This window comes from Aulostomus chinensis, chromosome 13 (assembly GCF_037954235.1).
Source record: "Aulostomus chinensis isolate RoL2024-O1b breed Wild chromosome 13, RoL_Achi_v1.0, whole genome shotgun sequence".
NCBI classification, from domain to species: Eukaryota; Metazoa; Chordata; class Actinopteri; order Syngnathiformes; family Aulostomidae; genus Aulostomus; species Aulostomus chinensis.
In genome coordinates, this window is record NC_141332.1 from 22,304,609 (window position 1) to 22,316,469 (window position 11,861).

At 40.7% G+C, this 11,861-nt stretch overlaps 2 protein-coding genes across 4 annotated transcripts in view; both read right to left on the reverse strand.

The window, feature by feature from the left end:
• Positions 1-452, reverse strand: part of fam13b (family with sequence similarity 13 member B) — a 64,141-nt gene extending 63,689 nt beyond the window's left edge. For all 3 annotated transcript variants that reach the window (XM_086222128.1, XM_086222129.1, XM_086222127.1), the window contains exon 1: positions 210-452. The gene's annotated coding sequence lies outside the window, so the exon portion shown is untranslated. The remainder of the gene's footprint in view (positions 1-209) is intronic.
• Positions 453-3,791: 3,339 nt separating this feature from the next.
• cxcl14 (chemokine (C-X-C motif) ligand 14) lies at positions 3,792-11,529 on the reverse strand. The gene is made up of 4 exons (XM_086222131.1): positions 11,150-11,529; positions 8,953-9,058; positions 4,851-4,964; positions 3,792-4,133 (listed from the first exon to the last, which is right to left on the reverse strand). Exons 1-4 carry the CDS (start codon positions 11,211-11,213, stop codon positions 4,118-4,120), a joined length of 300 nt encoding a protein of 99 aa, XP_086078257.1. The 5' UTR covers positions 11,214-11,529; the 3' UTR covers positions 3,792-4,117.
• Positions 11,530-11,861: the final 332 nt, after the last annotated feature.

Consider the following 11,861-nt stretch of genomic DNA (forward strand, 5'->3'; position numbering starts at 1 on the left):
ATATTTAAATTTGAGCCTCCAAGTTAAAATTCAACAGTAGTAGACGCATTCACACACTACCCCGTATGTCAAACATAATTAAGCAAATGACACAAAGCGACAGATACAGTTAGCTTAGCTGGTTAGCATTAGCCTCTAAGATGCTGAGTGAACCAGAAGAAGAGCTGTTAGCAAAGGGAAGCTAATCAGCCGCTCGGAGGTACCCTTACCAGGTCAAAACAAACAGGAACGCAGAGCAAGGAGCATTAATTTCTTTCTTGGTTTCAGTCGCCGATGGTCTGGAGAATGGCTAAGTCGATGGGATCAAAACAGACAGAGGAGAAAAAACGTCGGGATCATCGCAGGAGATACTCTAAATTAATGTGGTGTCTGTCTGTTGCTCGGATGCCCATTTGCAGGTCGTTGCTTAGCGAGTCTTCCTCTCTCTCTCACTCACTCACACATACACACACACACACACCCTCGAGGGACGAACCTGCCAAACACTGACCCCGCCTCTCTCTCGCACAACACAGCGGGGGGGACAACTGCCAAATCCTGGACTCGCCTTGCTGACTGCACACAGGCACACCCGAAATCTATGAGATTGATTTTTTTTAATTATTATTATATTTTATGTATTTATAACTAGGATTAACCAGCTTTTCCATAAATTATGTTGCCTATGTGAGTTACACACAAGTGTGCCATCGATGTTTCAGGAGAGTCAAACGCATTCATCTGCTTTTTTATTGTTTTTCCTATTTTATAAGAGCAACTACTAAAAATATTGCAGCTTTCTTTTTCTTACTGTACTTGCAAAATAGTATAGAATATCGTGGAACTTATCCCCCCCCCCCCCCCCACACACACACACCATTATGCAGCCGTAATCACTCAAACGTGTTCGTGACAGCTCAATAGAATAGACTTTATTGTCATTGTACATCTAAGCATACAACGAATTAAACCAATCAAAATAAGAGTCGATTTTTTAATTGCTATCAAAATAAAATAACCTTAATTTAATATAATTGCTGGCTTTCTATTCGAACGTCTATTCAAGCCACTCAACTGTCATGATAAACCACGGAAAGTCGATGAAGGAAGTGCAGTATTGTTCAGGTTATGTTGAAATAAGTCATGTTTACTCGGTCCCCCATGTCTTTTATTCCAACTTAACAGGATTTTTAGACACTCGTGTATTTCTTAAGTGTGATCCCCCAGCGGAGCAGTGTGAACATGCACGGTGAATGCATGAAAACAATTTGTTGTGGTGGTTACAACGCGTACATTATTGGTTGACGTCGCCGACTGGTCCCTGCATTTGAAAGTCAATAGGTCTATGCTGACACCTAGTGGTTTAACTAGTCGGTAGCTGGATGACATGTCCCAATTCGATAATGAATGCAAATTCTATACAGAATACTTGGTTATATTTAGTACTCAAGAAGTCAACACAATCGTGTACTGAATTATCTTTGGACCCTTTCAGATGTCAGTCTCCCTGTCATTAGAAACTCAGCTAAAACAACTTGGTTTTTATTTTTTTTGCCTTTTGAGGACTGTCAGAAGCCACAATTCATTCTAATTTATTGCAGCTGAGAGCAGCTCTTGCGCTGTGGTACAGTACATTAAGAGCACATGAGGAATTCAAATGCTGTTTTGTCTTCATTCCAAAACTTTTCATTTATGTATTCCGCCTCCCCCCCAAACACACACACACACACACACACACACACACACACACACACACACACACACACACACACACACACACACACACACACACACACACACACACACACACACACACACACCTCAGAATGAACTCACGAATCCTGTGAGGAATTACAATGTGGTTTAGAATTGGGAAAAGCTTCATATTACTGTTATACACATGTAAGCATGACCTCTTCTTTGTTACAGTCCAAAGTTAATAACATTTTTTGGGTTAAATAAAAGTGAAAACACAAGCTGCTCTATAGACACTTTATTGCTGTATTCATTGTTTTACACCCAATGGAATGTTCAACCGTGTGTTTGGTGAGCCACTCAAAACACCCATCCTCCAAATATATGATAGCAAACCAAGATTTAAATAGCAAAAAAACAGCTATAATGCAGTAATGCAATATACTTGACATTATAAAGTCCCCAGGTGAAATCATTGTCACTATAGGCTATAATGGTCCATTTACAAAATGCTCTTTATATATATTTATATATAAGATATAAAACAAGAGTAATGCACATTCTTCAAAAGGTAAAAGGAATGTTTTGTATACTTGCAGAAATATGAATTCTATGCGGCAGCAACAAAACAACACCCAACCGTCATTGAACCAAAGTGTATCCATGGCATTAAAAAAATAATATAACAGTTGACAGTATTGTTCAGGAGATGTCCTGTGGGCGACATGAAATCAAGAAAATATAAGTATCATCACCAACAGACTGTTGGGGACAGTGAAATCATTGTTAGTTACACAAATGGAAGAATGTCGTTGTACGGGAACAAAAGAACAGTTGGCTTTTCAGCCAAATAACCACTGATGGTGTTCATTTTCACAACAACATGTTAACACAGCCCATAGGCACATGATGTCTGGTGATATTATGCATTTCCCGTAACAAAAAAAAGAAGAAAAATCCATCATGACCTTATGTGTCATAGATCCACTGCTGTACAAAAAAAAAAAGGGGGGGTTAGAAACGATAAACAACACACAGTCAGTAACTGTTGTACTGGCTGGTGTGTAAATGTAGTTTATTTTGAAGTCTGCTTATCTGCCATCTTACTGCTGCAACTCCCCTCTAGAGCCCTACATAGATACTAATCTGCTGCTTAAAATAGTCCCCAGATATCGTCCCCCCACCGTTTCGGTAATATTTACTTATACCTTCAGCTGGACGAGGAAATGTCCAACCTCCTAGAACATGAGTGTTACTAGCATGTTTTAAAGGGGAAACCTAATTGGTTTCTGCTTCCCACAGCCAGTGTAGGGAAGGTAGGGAGTGTTGACAGATTACTCCGCTGTTTGTTTTGTTTTGTTTTTTGATTGTGCTTTTTTGTTGTTGTTGTTGTTGTTGGTTTTTTTTGTTGCCTTATTTCCAAACTGAAATTGTTCAACCAGTGAAAATGTATGACGTACTTAGCTTTGTTAGTGAATTTTATGATCATGTTTCTGCAGGAGGTTTGCTGCGCTGTGCACTGATGAACGGTAGTTCTCTGTATTATGTGATAGAATGAAACTCGTCTGGTTGTGCTGTTTAATGAAATATTAGCTGATGATCATGCATGATCGGAGATGGTAAACGCACACAGCGGAAGATCTCCATCTTGCCCGAACAATACCAAAGACCAACTTTCTCTATTAAATCTCACCACACGCACGCACGCACACACACACACACACACACACGCACGCACGCGCACACACACACAGGCACACACACAGACTCCTCTTGACAAACAGAGAAGAGAAGTAAATCAATTAGATCCTTTGCTTTTCCACAACCCCTTGAGCACAAATGACCAGAATACTTTGAAAATATTAAAATTCTTAAACTGTATTTTTAATGTTTTTCTCCAACTCTATACACTCTCACGCATTCTCCAAAGCTGAAAAGGCAAAATATATCCACATAGAGTATATATATATATATATATATCCACATAGAGTATATATATATATATATATATATATATATATATCCACATAGAGTATATATATATATATCCACATAGAGTGTATATATATATATATATATATATATATATATATATATATATATATATATATATATATATATATATATATATATATATATCTGACAAACCTACAACTGCTTGAACACAGACGGTGTCTCGTCCACTATGTGACAGTGTAACTAGAGTTGTAAAGGAGTGATGAGTGACTAGGCTGATGGGCGACTAGAACAAGCCCACCAGTTTAGATAGGAACTATACAGTGGATATCTCTTAATGTGCTTGACAGAGCTCAGGTAGAGAGAGGAAGAAGTACAATTTGACTGCAGATTACGTCTTGTGCTTCACACACACACAAAAAAAAGTCCTGGTGGTTTTGTTGTCATGTTGTTTTTTTTGTCACATCTTGATGGGTAAGCCAAGGTTTTAGGCCTCATACACCCTGAGGAGAGAAGAGCAAATAGAGATCATTTATCAAACACTTCTGTTCAAAGGTTTCACTATTTGGCTGCATTGAAGAATTACATGTGCCTCCTCGACCAGTGTTCTTTTTTAGTTTCTGATAAATAGAGATGAAAGTACCTGATATTACATGTGGATGTAAGGTGGGGTAAGTCAAGACCCTCTGTGAGTCCCCGTGGAAATGCACTCTGGCAAAATACTGATATCTACCCTCCCCATTGGGTTGTTTCTGTTGCTGACCCCCACCTCCAACCTTCCCAGAGTGGAGGGCAGGTGATAGCAGGAATTTCAACACAACCGATCAATAAAGCATTACAGAAAAGCCGCTGGACATGGACTCAGTGACTCAGTGATAAGAGAGGTTGGATCACGAGGGGACAGACAACAATCTGCGGTATTTATTTACAAACTTAACAGAGAGCTAAGCTATGTGTGTGCTGTCTGTACATTACAAGAATACACTAATGTATGTTAAAGAAACACACGGTGCAGCATTTGTTTTCGTTGGTCTAGAGTGTGACGCGATGCTTTAGATTATTCCGCAGTTGTAAAGGTTTTCTTGTGTGATCAGGCAATGCTTTAAAAATATTTCAGAAAATTGTAACAATATTATACACATGCATACATGCAGGAAATCCCATACATGCTTTAAAATAGCCTCTCTGCTGATTTTGGGGAGGGGTTCTTCAGTTATTACCTGTGCTTGTCCTTCCAGATGCGGAACCATTTGACCAGATTCTTGGTGCTCTGAAGTTTGGGGTGAAGACAGTACTCCTGCCCCTTGAAGCGGGAAACATTCTCCATGGTCACACTGAGGAAGGACAAGCAGTAGAGAAATGTTACTGTCGTCTCCATCTTAGTGGTCCTCAAAGTACGTTGCAGTGTGTGTTACCAAATGGTTTTAAGAAATGGTGTCCCACTGATATTGTGTTCATGTGGGGGTCACAGTGACCTTGACCTTCAGGTCATCCTTAAGTCCGTGTGAAGGTCTGTGCCAATTTTAAACAAATGATCTCAAGGCATCAAGGACGGACAGACGAACAGACAGATGAACAACCCAAATATCGTCCAGCGAAGGCATTCAAAGCCGGACGGCATAGTGGCCGTGAGTGACGCTGCGACATGCATCTGACTTTCTAAAGCACAATAATTTGGCGACAAAGTTTCACAAGGCTGCATAATTAGGAGGGAAACACACAGCCAGGTTAACTTCACTACTTTGAGTCAATGTTGGCATAAACAAGAGCCAGTTTTCATTGAGTCTTTTGTATCAAGTGAGCTTTTGGTTAACCTGAAAAGACTAGAAATTCTGATTTAGAGCCGCACCAGCTGACACTGTGTGGAGGCCAATGTGAGCTGATGTTTTCGCCACAAATCTGTTATTCTACCCTGCCCTCACAAACATTTGACTGCAAAATGCCCTCTCGTTGCCAGTTTCTTGGCCGCCGAGCAATATTATGCAGCTGCCACTAAAATTGACATCTAAGCTCACTGAATAAATTGGCTTGTCTGCAACCCTCTGCTTAAGGCAACAGCAGAGACAGAAGACCTGCATGTGGCATATTCAGGACAGACGAGAGAGATGTGGGAAAAACACCCACCATGCCATGGGGCCTCACCAGCCGCTCAAAGACTCCCCAAACCATGAATGTTAAATGAGTTGACTTGAAGAGAAAAGACTTGAATCTCAATAAAAAAGTGCATGAGGTCGTTAGAAGCATTAGATTACAAAGTTTTGCATCGATTTTCCTGCCCCTTCACTTGTCCCTTTGTTAGGCTATTTGGTTAATTAGCTGAATACGCGATTTGTGTGTCTGACTGAGAGGAAGTGAGAGTGCTTTTGTATTGTTCATGGCATTTGCCTAATATCTCTGAGGCTGGAATATTTGTGTCCTCGATGTTTACCCATGACTGCTCAGCTGGGAAATGAATAAGGATAAAACGGGGATGTTTCAAACCACCTTGGCTTATGTGTGTGTGTGTGTGTGTGTGTGGTTAGTAGTGGCAGCCCAGAATGCCAAACTGAACGCGGCAAGCCAAATGACCACAACAAAAACCAGAGGGGGCTCACTCTCTCTCTCACTTCTCTTCCATTTTCTCCCTTTCTCTGGCTTTCCGGAGCCTGCTGAGGCTCATTTTTCACTGGGCACCAGTGGGTGGTGGTCCCCATCTCATGCTAATTGACCAGCCGTTAATAATGGCAGTGTGGCGGCACAATCAAACAAAAACAAGGAAACTTTTTCTGCTGTGGTTTCTGCTATGCTGCAGCAAAACTAGAAACCCTGTTTGTGATGCTTTTCCCTTGATGAGAAGGTCTGTTCGGAAGTGTTGCAGGAAAAGCAGTGGGAATGATGTGTACATGATGCAATCTCACTCTTAAAGCATCTTTTACTTTAAATTCAGCTTCTTCTGCGGGTGCAGTTTACAAGCTGTGGCAGAATAAACATGGGAAATTTGTTTTGGTGGGTTTTAATGTCTCTGTTTGTGATGGGATGTGACCACCTCCAAGGTTTTTTTCATCCATCACATACTGGGCATTAAATCTGTCACTAGTGTTGCAAGCACCAAACACAGACACGCTGGTTGATAAAGGCCAATAAAACTGGGGGACACAGAGGTTTCCATGTTTGTATCTGTGTGCGGAGACCCCCATCTCATGCTAATAGACCAGCCTGGAATGACGGTCTGGCATGGTGGAACACACAAAACCAAAAGGCACAGACCCGTGAGATCGTGCAGCTTTACTCTCGTATTCTAGGGTGCATTCGTAAACACACACATTTGATTTCCTCAAGTCAATGTCTTGAAAGCACTTCGGTTGAAAACAGATACATCGTCTTCCTCTTTATTCTGACTTTTGTGTGTCTGATTTCTGCTCGTATAAGAAATTTCATGTAAACTATTTTCACTCGACAAGCTTGCTACTTTGAAAAAGGAATCCTTTCTTTTATAATACCTAAATGATTTTTTTTGTTGAGAGCACCAGAGCCACACCTCGTAATCATTTCCATGAACAATTAACCTGCGATTGGTTGTGTGAAATAATATATTGTTACTATGGTAATAAAATATTTAAAATACTGAAAAATAGCAAAAAATGGGTTTGGTTTTTATGCCTCTGCGCTGGGACAGAAGCATTATGATCTTTGACTGGCGGCTGTGGTATTTCAGAAAGCACGAGGGCACAAACGTCCACTGAGACTAAAAGGTGAACAAATGTAAACCCTAAAAATTCTATAATTTTCATTACAGGAAATTCATCACAACAGCTGAATCTGTGTCCCCAGACAGTTTCTGCCGTTACCCAGACTAGATTCACAGTATCATCTTCTGATTTTGGCCAGAAGGTGGCAGCAGAGTTTCTCCCCTACACAAAACTAAGGCTGATATAACATCCTCATCCATTGTCCCTTCATTGTAGGCTTGACATGAAAACTTCAAATAAATTCATCACACAAATCCAAAAGTTGAGCACGTGGACTAAAACACTGGCCAGAAAAAAAAAAGGCCCACAACCTGGACACATATTCACTGACCCCTCCATTCACTGACCCTTCCAGTAGGTTAGGGCTCTGGCATGACTGTTAAGGAGATGATCATTTAAAAAAAATAAAAAAAAATTGAAACAGCCAGAAAAGTACTGATTCTAGTTTACGTCAATGAAGGTCATAGCAGACGACGGTGTTGTTAGTTGTTAACTTATTTTGAAAGGGGGCTCGAATATTCTGCCCCTCTCGTTTAATGTGTTTAATAAGGGTAAACAAAATATTACAAACACCATTCTTCTTCATTCATCTCAGTAATAGCATGTGGTTTAATGACTACATCTCGGAAAATGTTACCAGAACAACGACCTATTTTAAGGGAGGAAGTTGTGGCTGAGATGTTGAATAGGATTACACTGGATTGCGCAAGTAGACCTAAGAGGGTGAATACGTTTATTTATCTAATGTTGCAGTGTTTGAGCTTTTGCCTCGGGTTTCATAGACAATATCGAAAACCAACAGTATACAGTATATTAGCTTTGCGTCTGACTAAGAGAAGATGCAAGATTCAAGTCATGTGAGGCTGTAGGCTGTCCTGCAGCAACCACTCAAAAAAGTTGATAGAAATGAGCTTGTCAAATGCATACATATCATTTAAATAAATATTGTTTGGAGACAACTGTGAAATGCAGACTTTGAATGTAGTCAATGAAGTATTTATCTCAGAATTATTTTAAACACAGTTTGGAAAGTAAGCGTAATAATTTATTAAATTGTCAAGTCAGAAAAATGTTCTGTGTCTCCCATTTAGCAATAATAAATCATCCCTCGCTCCTGAATATGAAGTCCAATGAAATCATCGGATCGACGCCACATAGAAAATTCCTCAGACTTTAATCTGCACGTGGCAGGATAATACTTATAAAGCTGAGCTGCCAAATACTTTTTACAGTACTTTAAATTACAGTCACAGTCAGGCAGTAGCTTTATAAAAAGCAGGTACAAATACTGCATGGGCTGTAGTGCATGGAGAAACATGTGAGGATGTTGAAGGATGCAGAGGAAGGAGCAGAAATGCATGATGAATTGAGAGAAGAGAACGGAGGTGAAAGAGGTCAAATGACCGAGGGAAAAATAGGATGAGAAGGATGTGTAGGAAAGATGAAGAAAATATGCAGGATGAGATGATGAAGAGAGAAAAGAAGTAGTAGAAGACTAGTGGGAAAAAGAAAGTTAGAAGCAGAAGAAAAAGAAATAGTGGGTGGGATATCATGACAGAAGAAGAAAGACAGAATACATAAAAGTGTGACTCACAATATCATTTTTTCTTGGCAGTAGGGGTGTTTGGGTTTGATCTCCAACTTCTGTACATCCTTGTATCTGATCTTTGGTCCTTTCCTGGTGCACCGACACTTGTAGGCTGTTGACAAGTCCAGTAGACGTGTAATTAGTTGTTACCTCTGCCAGAGAGGTTGTGATTTTCGTAGGTTTTTCACAGGACTACACCAAAACTAGCAGGCCGACTTTCACCAAACTCAATGGAGGGGTGTCGTTGAAATGAGGAATAACCAGTTATATTTTGGGTCTGGGTCTATTTTACACTGTGAAAAAGAGCATTTTTTCCCCTCTAATTTAGCATGGGCAGGGATCACACCAGAATTATGTAAAAAACTACCTGGCTGATTTTAATCAAATTTAGTGGAGGTTCAGAGGATTGCGATGGGAGAATCCATTCATTGTTATGCCGAACATAGTGTCCCCATACCCCTCCAGTTATAATTGCAGGAATTCACCTTATACAGGGAGTTTCAAAGGTACAATAGAAAATTGTGTGAGAAAATATTTTAGAGAGACGGAAAAGATCAAAATAAGAGTGACTGTCATCACGATAAAATCCCTGGGATATATTTAATTACACACTAGTATGAAGTAGAACTTGAGTCAATACTCAAGTCTGATCATTGTTGAAACTTTAGTCCATAAAGGGGATTTCAGTTGTTTCTTGATTCCTCTGAAGGGAAGATTAAGTCATATATATATGTGTGTGTGTGTGTGTGTGTGTGTGTGTGTGTGTGTGTGTGTGTGTGTGTGTGTGTAAAAACATCAATTTAGAGACAAAAGCTATATAAAATGCTATGTCATATATTCCAATTTCAACTTAGCTAATGCCCTAAACACAAACGCAAATATCAACTTTTAGAGTCAAACATTCGTGCTGCAGAAGCCTTAAGCTGCTGCACATCAGCAAGATTAAGTGATTTGCTGTTCCAAATGGTGCAGATACACGTATTTGCAATTCAAATGACAGTGATTGGAGTTCAGGGAAACGGCAGCAACGGTAGGTAGGTGAACCTGTTTGTCATGCATTTGCCTCCTTGAGATTCTAAAAAAGTCTTTCGTAGAAAGACTGATGTGTCTGTGACATTTTATGCGGTCACACTTGTAAGGATGCAACTCAACGTCTCCCCCAGGCGCAGCTGCGGCGAGTGTGTATGTTCACGTTTGTGCTGGGATGTGATGTGAGTCCAAGGATTTCTTCATCCATCACCTGCCTCACTACTAAATCTGCCACTCACAGCACACATAGCACAGACACCACAAAGACCAATAAAAGTGGGGGCCACACAGGTTTATATATGCGTTTATGTCAGGAGCATGTAATGAGAGGTCGGGTGGGGGTAACTGTCTCCAGCCCCCCATACATGGAAGAAGAAATACCCTCACTCTATATTTCTATTTACTCATCCTCCCTGCTTTACTCTAATAAAACTTTGAATACAACCGTGCAAAACAGAAAAGAAACAGAGTCTGTCAAAGGAATGAATATAAATTACATTCCCCCTCTTATGACATAATCGCTCTCTGAAATAGCTGACAAAAATAATAATGCCCCAGATATCCAGAGCAGCACAAGATGTCTTCTACTTCAGTTCATATTTTCAGAATAATTTTAAGACAGATGTTTTTTTGCCCAAATAGAATATTCCTTCCTGTATAAATCTCATTGCATTTCATTTCCTCTTCACCAGCCCCTCAGCACCCCCCCCCCCATCACCCCCCTCCACCCCATGAATATTGGCTTTAAAATGTTTCAGCCACATATGGCGAGCTTTGCTTTTCTTGCCAGACACGCAGGGCGCACAGAGGCTCAGAGTGGTGTTCAGGATGCAAATTTAATGTTCCAGATAAATTCATCTTTGCAATGTGCATCTGAGAAGTTCTCAGGACTGTTGGAAGTTCAGTTACTGGTTACATGGAGTTTGGAAGGGGGTGCTGGCACAAGCGCGGGGCACTTGAGAAGTATTACATAAGCAATATATTCCTATACCATAGATTTGTGACCTTACATTGTCGCCTGAGATTTGACATCATTGGCAAACTCTTGCAAAATCTCGCATTAATCTTTTCCAGAAAGAAGCACTCAACAGTTACATCACCAAAAACTCCAAAACACAGTATCAATATGAAAACTTCCGCATAAAACCGACCAGTGAATACTTTTAAAGTTTACCTTCTGCACTCAGGAAGTATAAGGCCACCACTAACAAAAGTAGCACTGCCGTGCACCGATGCATGTCTTCAAAAATGAAAAAAAAACACACAAAAAAAACCTAAAAAAAAAAGTTAGTGGGCTACACTCCTCAAAAATCCGAGCTCTTCAAACGGTCTACACTCACAAGGAAACTAGCAAAAAGTCCTTCGAGGTACAAATATAATATCCAGTTGCAGTACTGGGAGGGGGAAGTGGAGGAGCGCTGGTGCTTTGCAGCTTTCTTGGAGTCTCTTTGGAGCGCTGATTGTGCAACTCCGTTTGTGCGTCCCGAGCGCTTGGTGAACCTCCAGCCACTCGATTGGGTCTCTCTCCCTCTCGCTTGCTGGAGAGAGGCGGGCAGCAGCTCTTTTAAAAAGCTGCCCGCTGTCCCCTCCTCATTAATATGCACAGCCAGACAGCGAATCAAAACACTTGTAGTCTGGGAGAGCGAAGTGGAGAACATGGACTGGGAGGAGGAGGAGGAGGAGGAGGGGGCACGGAGGGAGGAATTACTCATATTGCCCACCAAAAAAAACAAAAAAAAAAAACCCAAAATTAGTGTGCAGTGATTTCTGCATTGGCAGCCGGTGTTGGTTTTGATAATCAGGAGGGAGCACTTAGTCAGATGCTTCAAAATGTCTTAAAGTTAGACACGGACAGGGATGTGACCAGCTGAGGCAGACGTGAACAC